Source organism: Pipra filicauda, unplaced genomic scaffold (assembly GCF_003945595.2).
Source record: "Pipra filicauda isolate LSUMZ 115617 unplaced genomic scaffold, ASM394559v2 scaffold41_size5083284_pilon, whole genome shotgun sequence".
Classification (NCBI taxonomy): domain Eukaryota; kingdom Metazoa; phylum Chordata; class Aves; order Passeriformes; family Pipridae; genus Pipra; species Pipra filicauda.
In genome coordinates, this window is record NW_024104554.1 from 3,741,203 (window position 1) to 3,756,434 (window position 15,232).

Consider the following 15,232-nt stretch of genomic DNA (forward strand, 5'->3'; position numbering starts at 1 on the left):
TTCTTTTAATTTCAGTATGACCACTTCAGTCTCGAGATCTCATGGTTAATATGCCTCTCTTACAGGGTGGTGCTGAGCACAAAGTGCCTGTCGTCATATCAAAAATATTTAAAGACCAAGCAGGTAACTCGTTATTTACTTATATAGTACCATAGTAAGTAATAGTTTCAGGAATCATTTTTTACTGCAGAAACAAAACTATGACACAGAAATCTACTGATGTTCTTAACTTTAATATTGCAGAGGATTCAAAAAATACAAACCAAATATATATTTTCCCCACACAATAATTCACTGCTATATGGTATGACTAACTTGCCTAGATGCTAGCAGAGAGTGATTTTTAATGTTTATTGTGATGAAGATAGCACAAGATCTAAATCACTATAGTCTGTCCTAATTAAGTATTACATTGACATTTATCTAGCAAAAGGAACCTTTGGGAGACCATGTCATTCCTCAGGCTTAACTTGGCAAGTTGGAGAACTGGTCTGGAAAATAAAGAGGTTCTTCAGTAAGGTGGGCAGAATCTTGGAACATGAACTGAGGTTCTTAGCTGATGAAATTAAAGTCTCTTCTCTGGTGGACACAGATATGGGGATTAGTTTGTTCTTTTATTTTCTGAGGCATTCTTTTACATATTTGAAAATTAGTTGTCTTTATGTGGAAAGCTTCTGTGTGTTTCCTCTCTTCCATAGAATAAATCTACCAATTTCATATAGCCTTTCCTTCAAAAAAAGACAGTGCTGCACTGTGAAGCTCAGTGCATGTCCTGCTCGGTAGAGGACTCAAAGCCGGTGACATGATCTTTTGAACTCATGAGGCTCTTTTCCTGCTTTGCTGCAATGGAGATTAAGCACATTTGCTTGGCACCATATTTGGCCTCATGCTTTACTATGTTGCAAACTGTGCTTGTTTTTTTTTCCTCTGAATTTTCTTCAGGGGGCCTTTATTTTACTTGAAATGTAATACCCAAACTTGATAATCCATTTTCATCTCATACCTAGTGAATATTGGCTATGCCAGTACGCTGTTGGAAACACTGCTTCAAGTCTCCTGTGTATGGTACTTAAATATCTCAGTATAATGATTTATTTTATAATAGCATTTCCGCAGTGAGGAAGAGAAGGTGTTTTTATGTCAATTGTGTTACTGTACATGAAAGAGTAATAGGCCCCTTAAATACACACTATAATAAACCATACCAATAAAAGAAATGCATAATAATAATAAAATGAATATAAGCATTCAGGTCTAAGGAAAGCAATTCAGGAAATTAATCACCAACAAGGAAAGCTATCTCCTGCTCTCTTAGGACATAGTGCTCTTAATCAAGTTTAGTAGTGAGTTTGTATATAGAATACTTACATTCAGAGTTTCATACATCCTGGTTGTTTTTCTTGAACTGCATTTATTTCTAGAGTAACAAGTGCAACAACAATTTTATGGGCTCAGCTGTCAAATTTGAAAATGTCTCCTAAGATAATTCTAGTTTTAAGATCTTGTAAGATCCTTTTGTCCGAGGAAACTCCAAAATGACTAGAGGTTATAACCAGAGGCAGTGCTGTATCACAGCAAGCCTGTATGAAATGTGAATAGCATGAAGATATTGACACATTTGGCAAGGTGTGAAGGAAGTAGTCTATGTAGTATCAGTTGCCCCACTGGCATGAAGTGAATCTCAGGCTTGCTTTCAGCACGTGTTGGGTTGGTTCAGGTGTACTCCTGAGGTCCCTTCCAGCCTGAGCGATTCTGCAATTCATTTAGTGCTGCAGATGCTAAAGATCAGAGATATGTGTTATAAATGGTTTTTGTGGCACATAGCATATCCTGCATTCCCATTCTGGTTACTGAAAGTCTGTGCAACAGAAAATAGTGTAAAATTTTCTGTTTGTTTGTTTCTTCCAGAAAATGCATATTTTTAAAAAACATCAAAAGATATTCAGCAAAATTTTGGAAATACAAAACCTTTTTCCTTTTTCTGCAGATCTTTTTCTTTGGATATCTGATCTCACAAATCATGAAGTGCTCATGCTATTCAGTATAGGAGGAAGATAATAACAAAGCTTACTCTCAGTGTTACTTTTCTAGTATCATTTAACTGATAATTAATAGTAAGTGAGATAACATGTCCAAAGTTAACCCACAGGTGACCTTGAGGAAATATTTCTGATTTAAGATTTGAGTGCTTTAATGCAAAAGAAAACAATCTGGTAATATTATTTAAGGGAAAATAAGAAGCGTTCTAAAAATATGTGCATTCTTTCTTCATATATATATATATATATATATATATGAATGTACAGATATCAATACCAAAATACAGATGTATTTACATTTAAAAGAATATATGGAAAAATATTTATGTTGAATGTAATGAGAGGAAATGTCGAGCATGAGGGAGAGATGAGACTTACAGGTTTACCTCAAACTAAATTTAGGACTGAACATTGTATATTCATGGTGTGGAAAAATCACCAATGGTCTTTCATTACACAAGGTGCTAATAACAGTGGAAGTTGTAGGCTGGCTTCAAAAGTGGCTTCAAAAGCAGTAAGATTAGTTGCTGCTTTAAAGCAAATATACTGAATTTTAAAAAAGAAAAAATTATATCCTGCAGTACCATTTGAAAGTACATAGTTTACCTATAGTGATTTCTTATCATGGATTTTTACTACTTTGGGTCCTTGAGTAAAATTCTTGAATTTATGTGAGTAAAATTGTCCTTAATGAGTAAAGAATTGATTTCCTAAAATGACTGACAATTTGCAATACTTTTTGTGACACTTAATGCCACCTATATGACAACACTAAAATCATGCTTCCAACTTTACTTTTTTTGGATAGAGTACTATTTTTTAGTTCCAAAGCTAGAAGCATAATAGAATAAAGGAGTTGCTTCTTTTTTAGATCTCTATAACCTTTGGGCTATCCTAAGGAGATTAATTAGTCAACTATCTTCGTACTATATAATTTTTTCAAATATAGAAGTGATTTTGTTGACCTAAGCATCAGCTGACAGCATTTGCACTTCAGTTTTTTATATAGGATGAACATTTCAATTGGATTTCATTTCGTTATTCCACACAAGCACTTCTATAGCAACAGTGTTAATAAATAACTGTGCTTACAGTTTTGACCTCTCAGCTGTGATCACTGTGTTTATAAATTTCAAATTAAGCTATCCTGGCTCACTCTTCAATAAGACTTTCCTAAAGAAGTTCACCGAAACAGAAACTCAATTCAAGAACATAATTTTACATTTCTGAAATACAAGATAAAGTGGTCATTCAGTGCTGGGAGACTAATGTCCAGTGTATTACAAATCACTGTAAAGAATGTCCTGAATTTTTCCTGAACACATCCTCCTCAACAGTATTAAGAGCAAGTTTTGCTAATACCAATGACCATCACTGGGTTTAGGCCTTTTAATTTTTTTTCTGTGGCTTCTGTCTTCCATTCTAACAAAGGGTTTTTCATACCACCTAAGCTTTTGCTAAAGTAAGTTCCAGAGAGACAAAAGTCCTGTGCCAGACAGAATGAGAACAAGTAAATGCAAACAGTTATAAATTTAAAAGTAGAATGATATAATTAGCTACAGAATAATTTTAATCCCATAGGTAATTATTTCACTTCCAAAGCCAGGATTTTTTTTTGCTACCCATATATCAAATCATCCAGTTGACTCAGGATATTAGCAACATTACTAATAATCTCCCAGATTATGAAGAGAAATATTGGTGTTCAAATTTCTCAGTAATATTTTATAGGCCTGATTCAGGCTTTCTCTAGTATTGGGATTTTATTTTTCTTTTTTTTTTTAATGTAATTTAATGCAGTATTGTTTTTCCTCTGTTTTCCTTTTGAAACTGGCTTAAAATCGAATACATTGTACTCTCTCGTACAACAGTTGATGATTTGCTAATAGCTTATAGGTTTGTAGTATTTTTATATATGTGTTATAATTAGTATTAACAGTTTATTTGTGGTAAAGGCTGCTGTAGGTTTACAGTCAAATAAATGTAGAGTCCTATTAAGTCCTGTTACTGAATATCCTGAACTTGGAAAGGAATGATACTGGTCAGAATTATTATTTTACGGTGAATTCACAAGATCCGTTAAAAATACTTCAGAGAATCTTTAGATGCTAAATGTGGTAAAGTGTACAAGCTGTCATGTGTTTACATCTTTCTCTGTGTTATTCCCATTTTTGATTATTAAAGAATCTTAATGAGTTTGTGGAATGTAAAGGGTGGAGATTGTAAAAATGAATAGACTTTGAAAACTCACCTCATCATACATACAAGTGACATACCGCATATAATATTGGAAATTTTAGTTTGTTAAATAACAAACAATAAGATTACTGGTTTGTGTTGCAGAATTATGAAGTTAACAATCACATGTTGCCTCTTGATGCAACTTTCCATTTTTGTGAGACCTGGTGCAATAACCTGACTACTGCTGTGAGCTCTGCTCATATCTCATGTAATATGTGGAGTCAGACAAGCAGCAATGATGAAACAGAACTGTGGGTTCAGCTCATGAGGTGTCATGAAAATGGATAAATAAAATTAAATAAAACCCAGTGGAATAGGGTTAGTTTGCATTGTGCCACTTTCAAAAAAGATTCTCCCTTGAGAGCCAAAATTCATTAAAATCTTAATTTGAATGCATTTTCCCACCTTCTGTGATAAAAGTTGGCTTGTAACTCACATTTAGTCCATTTCCGACTGAGGATGCTGTATACCCTGGCAGGATTGGAACGAACTCTGGCCATTCAGCCACTGAAACATTCTTGGCTTGAAACCATGTGCTCTGCAAACACAGACCGTGTCCAAATATCACATCCTGGCTGCCTGTATTCAGGACCATCTGAAGGACGTGGTGTCAGTTTGATGAGAACTTTTAACAGTTTCACTTACATGCCAAACAGAGATGGTTTAGTATGAAATTGTACCTCCACCCCAGGTATTTTTTTTTGCATTGACTGCAGTCATCCCGAAGGATGGTACAGCCGGGGTAACCCAGCCTAGTCTGAACAAGTTGGTGGGCGTGATGTGAGATTGCAATCAAGCTGCACAGCATAGTTGTATTAACAGCTGATGTTCTTCATCCCTACAGCTGTACTCACCTTGGCTTCATCAGCCTTGGTGTTTCATTCCACTGAGCCAACAAGCTCAATATTAAGGACGAGTTAAGCCAGAGTTACTTTCATTTATAAGGAAGCCAGAATGGATCAAAAATTTGTGTTATGTCTTGTGCTAATGAAGGTGAAGACTGAATACAATGCCATTTTTGAACATAAGGCCTCATTAGAACAGATGACTTTTGAAGTTGGTTGGTGTTTAATTTTTGGACAGTCTTTCATAATATCACTTGCAAATTTCTTCATTTTTTTAAAACATTATTTTTATTTTATAGCTTTAATTTTTAATTATCTTTACCAGTGTTATTTTTCTTTATTATTGGAAAGCTAATGATATATGAAGTTAACATCTTACTCGTTCTTTCTCTTGGACCTATGCCTTCATCTCTAAAGTTATTTTCAGAAGGCATAGAAGAACATTCTTAACATTTTGCATTTCTCGTTTATCATTGCCTGCTTAAGACTAGACAGGCAGAAAAGGTAGTACCTTTTAATAGAAAGAACATCTTAACGAACTATTGAAGATCAGTCAACAGAGAAAAGGAAGGTATTTTGTTCTCTGATTCAGTAAAGTTTTTGTATTCAACCTAATAGTTAAGAACATATTTAAGGTCCAGTGGTATGAATAGCAGTCACTGTATACTTAGTGAAAATAGTAGTCATTATATACATAGTGAGAAACATATGATGAATTTCTCAGTTGAGATTCTAGAACAATTTATATTACTGGGATTTGTTTTGAAGGATAAATACTTTAGCAAAAGGCTTAAATTATTGATCTGAACATAAAGAATTCCTTGGGTAGAAGGATGCAGAGAACTAAGTTTTAAGTTTTTATTTAGCTGAACAGGCATATGCTTAAAATCAGATCTAGTAAATGTTTTTTTAAGATGTTAATGTCTTAATTGTTAGAATGAAATGCATATCTTTACGCATTATAGTTATACATAAAAATTTCCTGGACAGAAGAAGACTTTAATGAAATATTTGTAAGTTTCACTTAGAAATTTTGGTCTAGAATCTGTGGGGTTTTTTTAATTAATATTTAAAAGCTTTATGAATCCAGATTCACTTAGAAATTTTTTTCTAGAAGCAAAGGGGGGTTATTAGTATTTAAAAGCTTGATGAATCCAGAATTCATTTTTACTGAGAAAACCAAAGCATTTCCACTTAAGGACAGTTTGAAATTTCTTTTTATTCTCTGGTTTGGGTAAAAATCAGAAACAGTGGATTAACTGTCCAGCTCTAGATTTAGGCAATTGTTTATGTACTTTCCCAAACTGACGTTTTACATACATATATGTATATATTGTATGTATGCGTGTGTCTAAATAAAGTTCTGATAATGAATAATACTTTCTTGCTAAGTGTACAAAGAAGTGGTATTCAAAGAGCATACTAATGTTCAAATACTTCTTCATGCTTGTGAAGAAGATCAAGTTTCAATAAAAGACAATTAGCTTTGCTTAATAACTGTGTTATAATACAAAAGGTTTCTGAAAATTGTATTTCAGTTCTATAGGTTTTTATGATGAAAATTCTCATTGGAAGGTGCATGTTGTAGCTTATGAAACAAAAGAGGTAGGTATAAAACCTAAAAAACATTATTTGCAATTTCAGTGGACCTATCATTCTTAAACTATAAACTAAATAGAGAAAAATGTGAAAAATACATTGTATCTTTTTAGTTGTCATCTGTTCTAGCTAGCAGTTGAATGAATAAACCGTAACCTTAGGATGCCAATTACATGTACAGTTTCTTTCTTTTCTCTATTCACCTGCCTCTGATTGACAATATAGTTCCCTTATGAACTGCAGAAATCTAATGAAATACCACTTAAAGTTACTATTTGAATTTGCACCATTACAGTCCAGGATGAAGAAAAAGGTTAATGACATTCTGTGCAGGGAAATTAGAGAATTATACAGTATGCTTTCAGATAATTTGTCCAGGAGAGAACTAACTGCCTTATGTCCCTCTGAGGATGGATGGTATTTTGGACTTTGGATTTGGAGCTTGCTTTTACCACAGTGCTTTGGTACAGAAACTGGAGAAGCAAACACCTAGACAGAAATCATCATTCAACTGCATTAAAGATTCCTGTTGCATTGAAAGATACTAATTAAAATGAGAGTAAAATTCATGCAGAATATTTTGGGGCTGAAGCAGTCAAGAATCATCAGAATATTTGATGGAAAGAGCAAATGAAACTAACTTCTACTTGGAGATAATGTCACATGGAATAATATGAGGAATTTAATAACATCCTTTGACAATTTCATAGAAGTTCTAATTTTTATCTTTTCACTGTTCTTATCTTTCCCTTACTGGTTTCTGAACTAAAGACTTTTTAGGCTATTTTAGGAACTACATCTTTTCTTTTCTTGTAGCTCATTTAAAGCCTGTATTTCTGCTACTTCAGGCATCCTCCCTTAGCCTCCAGCTTTGTTTTCCAGTGTTTCACCATCACCTCTACAGCATTTAAAATTTTTGGCATAATGTAATAGAATTTAAAGGAAACATACTTGCATATTTTGGAAGACAAGATTGAAGATGCCAGATTATAATTTCCTTATATAATGTTACCTATTAATAACTTACCTTATTAAACTCAGAAAGTCTTTTATGTGTGATATTAATCATATGTCTATTAGTGTAAACCTTATAATTTAGAATATTGCAACTGAATGATGAGATTCATTTGCCTTTACACCGTACTAAATTTCTTTGTCAATTTATTCTCCTAATGGTTAATTAATTTTAAAATACACACAACTATTTTTACCTCTAAAATATTGTAATAATTCACAGAATCATAGAATTATTAAGGTTGGAAAAGACCGCTGAAATCATCGAAGCCAACTATTAAACTCTTGAAATATTATCAAGTTTAGATTGATTTAACGCTTTTAACACCACTAACAATATTTCTAGAAATACCACATTTTTGCAATTTAAAATAGCTTTCACTGACTCTTAAGGGAGTCTGAACTATGCTTGACTAGTAGAACTTATTTTTTAAGCAAAATATAACATATTCATAGTTATAACTGCTGCTTTTGCTTCTTAGTTATTGCTACTTATTTCTGAATTATGTCTATGTAAAATGCATGAGTATTTTTACTTTTATTTTCAAACTCAAGGGACTGTGGTTAGGCAAGTATCCCAAGTAATAAATGACAGTAAAAATGTAGTACTTTCAGATTTTCTGAAAATACATTTTAAAAAACCCTCTGCCTTGCTTTTCTTACTGTCACATCTTAGTTGTCATGACTTTTCTTAAAAAGGTAACATTTTAAAGTAATTACACACTTAATGTTCCAATTTGGTTTCCTTGCTTTGATAATTGATGTCTTTCTATAAAGGCAATTGAATGTAAAATGGGAAGTATTTAGTTCTACTGAGAATTTATCATGATAACCATTCCTGTGGGTTCTCTCTGCTGCAACATCTACAAGCTGATCTGAGCTACATTAGGCCTCTTTCCTTAATTAAAGAATTAAGCTGTTTTCTCAGTTTTCTTCACTGAGTTCATACTGTATAAGAATCCCATTGCCATTTGGTTTGGCTAAAGAATCTTGCATCAAGTCATAGAAATACCTGGATTCTGTGGGAAACTCAGACCATCTGAATTTTTCTCCTTTTGTTTCCTAAAGTAGGTCTGAAGTCAATTTAATTATAGTGTATGCTGGTACTTTTTACAGATAGTGTAAATTACTGACAATGTAGTTCATGTTGCAAAACTGTTTGCAATCAGAAAACCATCCTAAAACCTTTAGATAATTTTTGCTTTAGTTCCTCCTAACAGTTACATGGGTAGAAATAAAACTGAACTTTAATACTTTTTTTCCATCCTGCTTTTCAAAGCACGTTTAATGAAAGATAGTATCACACCCAGGACTATTCCAGATCCTAGTCTTCTCAGTTTTGGCATACATGCAGCCATTGTCCCCACCAGCTCAGTTAAAAATTGGCAAATTTTGTTTGTAATATAGGCTCTTTGAATGATTAGGCAATAGTAACAAAGTGGTATTTTGAAATTAGCCTCAGAAAGCAGTTATAATATCATCTACCTTCTAAAAGCTATGGCGTGGAATAAACAGATTTTGTTTTTAAGGTTAAGGTTCCTTAATAACCATTGGTATGCTCTTGGATTCCTAATTGCCCTTACACATCTTACTCATTTTACTTTCTGACATACATAAAATATAAGGCAATTTATTTTTGTTTGTAATAAAGCTATATTTATTCCCTTTATAGTTGTCAGTCAAAAGTATTAGAAATTTGTTGTTACAGTAGTTCTCCTTTCAGGTTATATTCTATTCTTGCCACTAACAGAAAAATGGTTTTATCAGCAATATGTTCTAAAAAACTTATTTTTTGATAAGGTCGTCTCAAAGGAGAAGATGAAGGATCCAAGCCATTATCAGTCACCTATCCTCAAAACATATTTAGTTCTGTAGCACTTTCCTGTTGAAAGACATTCCCTGCTGTATCCAGTCTTTGCCCACTCCTGCATCCAGTGCCTTTCTCACTTTGTGCGTTTTGTGCATCTTGCACATCGAAGCAACATGTTGAGCTTCAGTGCTTCAGGCTTGTGTATGTTTAGATCTAGAAGTTACTTGTTGATGGGTAGATACAGTAGTTTTAGGATTATGAAATGATCTCTTACTTCTTGCTCCACAGGCACTGAGAAAAAGAGGAGAGGAGTCCTAGTTTCCCATCTGTCACTTATTCAGTGTGGGAAACCTGCATATGAGAATAATGACATGGGTGTTTGATGAAACACATTGTATTATTAAGGGATTTACAGCTTTTCTTTACAAGATAAATGGGGCACATATAAAGATGAGAAAGAAAGCTAAGCTAAGGAAATCTCTTGGTTAAAAATAGAAATTCAGAAAGTTGGGTTTTTTTTTTTATTTAAACGAAGACATGTAAGTCCTGTAAAGTCCTGTAAAGAGTATGCTCAGTTTTTAAAAACTTCTCTAACAAGGTAGTTTTCAATAATTGCATTAATATAGTTCTGTTTTAAATCACATATTAAAAATCTCAAAGTACTTGACTTAAAAAAAACCAACAAACCAAACCAACCAAAAAACCACAAAAACCACCAAACAAAAAAACCCACAACCCCCCAAAAAAACAAACCAAAACATACTGACTCATATTGCAGCAGGTATCTTTACAGTCATGACTGTAGTTATGTCCAGTTCATGGGAGAAGAGGGAAAAATACATCTGGATATGTTGGAGTAGTCATTTGCATTCTTAATACTAATTTTTTCAGTCTTTTTATTTCATCTAGTTTCTTAACTATTCCTTTCAATTATCTTTAAGCAGTGAAATACTTATGCATAGATTTAAGCTTATGAATTGCGAGTCCATGAAGTCAGTGCAGCTCATTATGTGCTTTAAGCAGCACTTTTTATCATAGGATGCAGTACCTGATGTGTTTCTCGTATGATTCAGGAATTCAATAAAAATTGAGTACTGTGACCAATCTTGAGAAATACAAGGACATCAGATTATTTACAGACTCAAATCTTCATAGAGATGTTCATCAGTTAATATGTTGTAAGTCAGAAATTCCCAAGACTGTGTTCAGTAAAGTTTCCATTTCACAACCTTGCAAATTTTGGAAAATTTGATACAACCCTAGTGGATAGTAAAAGTAAATATAGCAAAACTAGAAAGGATTACTTGTTTTTTTCACTTCTCACTGAATGCTAAAAAACTTTTAATAGCTCCCGGCTCTGTCAGAGATTCTTTTTTTTCTTTTTAGGATTAGAATGAGGGTCATTTGCATTTAGGAAAATATTTCAAGTCTAATATTCTCAAAAGTGTGGTTTTTTTTTTTTTTAATTTTTATTTTCATACCATTATTTCAACATAAGCCCCTTTAGGTTTCTCTCATGCTTTGTTCAATTCAGTATCACTTTTGAATTTAATCAATGTACAGCAACTAATCAATATTAAATGTTTTTAAACATAATTAAAATGTAGAGTAAAGGTTATGTAGCACTAGTTGTTGTAACACACACTTCATTTTCTTTTACAGCCTGGTACCATTCTGCTTTTCACTGCTTTGTGCTTATTTTCTTTTCAAAGTTTTTTTTTTTTTTTTGGACATGTTCAATTCACTGCTACTAAAATATCATTTCAAATAAAACTTCAAGAGGCAAACTGGATTCTGAAAAAGTTGTGTTTATTATTTCGCTGAATAAGGTTATATGCTCCTTGGTATCCCAAAGCTCTTCCTCAAGTATTTTGTTTTTAGTATTGATTCATTTTACCCATAGTGACTGATAATTTTAGAGCAGTCTTTCATAAACACCTTTGTATATGAGGATGTTACCAGTGGGAGAAAGAGTTCCACATAGCCCGGAAGAATTTACTCAATATTTTTGTCATGTAGAGAACATGTGACTTCGTGAAAACATCAGTAGATGTTTTGTCTTCAGGTTTAAATATACCTTAGAGAAACAAGACTGCTTTTTTTTTTTCTATTTCCAAGGAGTTTTTCCAGTCACTTTATTTCTAATATACTTGTAAACTATATTGTAAATTCTGCATTGTATTGGCACATCCTCTAGAATTTGATTTGGGGAACACATATTTGTTAGAAATCGTTATTGATTTCAAATTATAGACCATTGCCTAAACCCAAAGTGTTTCACCATAGATGTGGGAAGCACTGCCATAACAGCAACAGCAGGTGTCTACATTATTGGTTTAGTATGCAGAGTAATGCAGTTCTAGAGTAAATGCCCTGGTTGTCCCAATTTCCTGGGCTTTGTTTCAGTTCACTGAGTATTTGGTATTGACCACATAATGCTCCTTCTCTCATTTACTTATGTGGACAGCCTTGATTGTTTTTAGAGACTGCAAGCAGGATATAATTGCTTTGTGCCCTTAAACTATAAAATGTATTGGCTAACACCCGTAAGGTAGCTGGGGATATTGCAGTATTCATCACCCCTGTGAAATGAGCAATGAGTCTTTGCTGACCTGTCAGTCAACAGTTCGATGAGAAAGGTTCGACCTCCATTGCTCCCTCGAAGGGAATGGTCTTCAGTGCTGCGAAGTTACAATCCTACAGCTATCTGGTTTTCTTTCTTGAGGTTTTATACCTTTTCATATTGCTACTTTTCCTTTTTAAGCCTTGAGTTGTTAACTAGCTCTATCGCAAGAATTTTACCTGTGTCTGGAATTTAACCTTTCCTTTTGTGCATAAATAAATAGTAGTCTATGTATTTTATTATACCTTTTGTTAGAACCAAGTAGTTTTTTTGGAAGTCTTGGACACCATTGCACAACTGTGCTGTTGTGTCACTAAGCAGTGGATCACAGATAGATGAATATCCAGGAGGATGGCGATACCTACCTACCTGCCTGCAAATCTTCACCATACACTCTTCCATCAGGATCTCAGCTTTCACACAAACATTTTCTGGCTTAGTATGCTTTGCTTTCTTACCTTACATTTTTCTCTTTTGATCTCTTACAGAAATTCTTTCCAAACTCATCTCTCACATCCCCATATCTCTTTCTTTACTGTGCTTTTTTCTGTATTGCTGTTTCTAACTGATCTTCCCAATAGCAACAGCGGCTTTGACCACCCAGCAGAGCCAACATGAGTGCCTCAGGAAAACAGCACTGCCTGCTGCCCACGTATGCCATACTCATCACATCTGTGGCTGCAGATCAGCTGACTGGTACTTGTTGAAGCATAAACAAACACATATGCCTTGCTGCAGAACGTTGGAGCACGAATCCTACTGCAACCCCCACAAAGACAATCTAATATCAGAGGATTGGCTTATTAGGGTTGTCCTCCTGAAGGAGGTTGAGAACCCACTGTCCCTGTGTTACAGTTGTTCAGTTGATGTCCAGCCTTTACATGGATTTCAGTTTCAGGGACCACTGCATTACCTGTAAGCAAGGTCTGCTTCTGGGTATTGTGGCCTCTTACAACTATTACTGGCAGCAGGAGTGCATCACTGTGCGGCACTGGTGTGCCTTAGGATGGGCTGCTTAGGAGCCCACAAAACAGAAAGTTTTGTGTAACAGTTTTCCTTAGGCAGCTTCTCTTCACTTGAGAGCATTTAGACTGAAAGCCCAGTCTAACTGATCTCAGTTAAAATCCCTGAAACCCTTACGGTGTGGGTATAAGGAGCTTCAGCACCAACTGCTTTGATTTGTGATCTCTCTCTGTTCTGCCTCATCACACATACCTATTCTGTTCTGGTTTTGGCTGGGACGGAATTCATTAATTTTGTTCTTAGTTCCTGGTACAGTGCTATGTTTTGTATTGAGTATGGGAATGACGTTGATAACACACTGGCCAAAGGAATATTCCGTACCACAGAACATCATGCTCAATATATAAACTGGAGGGAGTTGTCTGGGAGCTGCTAATCACTGCTCAGGGATGGGATGGGCATTGGTGATGAGGAATTGTGTTGTACCTCACTTTTTTCTCTTGGATTTTATCACACACTATCTCCTTTCCACTACTATTATCATATTATACTTTACTTCAATTCTTAAACTGTTCTTATCTCACAAGATTTACCTTTTTTTTCAGTTATTCTCCCCATCCCAGTGCGGGCTGGCAGATAGTGATCTGTGGGGTTTGAAAGGAGGGTTGAGCAGGTGGCTGCATGATACATAGTTGCCAGTAGATTTAAACCACAACAACTTGGTAATACAGACATAATCAAAATTTCTGCACTCACTTCTGAGTCAATCACACACATTGGGCAAGGTGTGCACCCTTTGAATTTATCCTTTTCTACTTTCCTGCAACTGGAATTTCAAACACACCTCCTTCCTTCTACCTCCAATTCAAGTATGCTTCCACTTTTCTAGAACAGCCCTAACACACACGCTGAATTAAAAATTGTTCATGTGTATTTCACTATCGGTATGTATATTACTAATATCTCAAATACAAGTTTAGTATTGAGATATGCAACCTAATGCTCAGAACCTCTAGCAAAGTATGTACCCAATATAGGCTACTTTGTATTGCTTTGTAATGGTTTTGAACAGCTTTAATTCAATTTCTGTACATAGATGTCTCTTCTCTATACCACCTATTGCAAATTGTATGCATATTTTTAGTACAAAGTAGGATGAGAGGTGGTGTAAAGACCTTCAGTGCAACTTGTAGCATGTTATTTAAAACAAATAGTGAAATATTTCCTAGGTATTGACTAATGAACTGCTATCTTTTATCTGTGAAAAGAGTGATGAAAAATCTATTAGAAAAAAAAATTAATTTTAAAAAAGCACTATTTTGTACCAAAAGTAAATTTATAGTGGCAACAGCTGTATTGCTGAAATTGTGAGAATATTCTATGCAGTTTTTCTTTCTTTTTTTACCTCTATTTCCATCTCTTATAATACCACCTTTGTTAACATTTGTTGCATTCTTCTAAGCCTCAAGTTGTGACTTGAAAGATCTTGTAAAAGACTAATAGGTCTTACTTAATACTATCAGTCTTTGCAGGGTCAGAACCTTACTTTCAATTAAGTAATACATTTCATGAGATAAACATCCTTGAATTCCACAGAAAAAATAAAGAGCTTAAAAGTTAGAGAATACACCTCAAAAAATGTCTTTCTTTGTATCTGTGCAGAATTGTTTGCAGTTTCATTGTGTTATTCCCATTAACTCTGTAGGGCAAGAAACATGCAAATTGCACATTGGAATAACATTATTCTTGGGAACAAAGATAGCTTAAACTTCATGTTAAAGAGTTATATTAAATTCTAGGCACAACCTCTTTAATTACAGCAGTCCCTGTAAATTTGTTCAGGGGGAAAGGAATTGCTAAGTAGTTTCAGAAATTCCTGCTTCCCTTTTGTGGAAGAATAATGAAAAGTTTGAATCACATTTTCCACATAATTTAATGAAATCCTTCATTAGTGAGAAGTGACATTTGCATTCCACACTAAACAAGTTCTTTGTGCATGGAAAGTAGCTCTCTTAATTTGTTTAGAATTGCTGGGAATCTATTACCTTTGTAGGATGAATACTGACTGCTGTGCCGTTGGTATTTTCACAACCAAATC

The 15,232-nt window shown here is 34.2% G+C and overlaps 1 protein-coding gene across 1 annotated transcript in view; it reads left to right on the plus strand.

The window, feature by feature from the left end:
- The window catches only part of SNTG2 (syntrophin gamma 2), a 238,822-nt gene that overhangs the window by 121,935 nt on the left and 101,655 nt on the right, over positions 1-15,232 (plus strand). Inside the window, exon 4 of the mRNA XM_039385545.1 lies at positions 66-123. Within this exon, the coding sequence (XP_039241479.1) occupies positions 66-123 (58 nt within the window). The remainder of the gene's footprint in view (positions 1-65; positions 124-15,232) is intronic.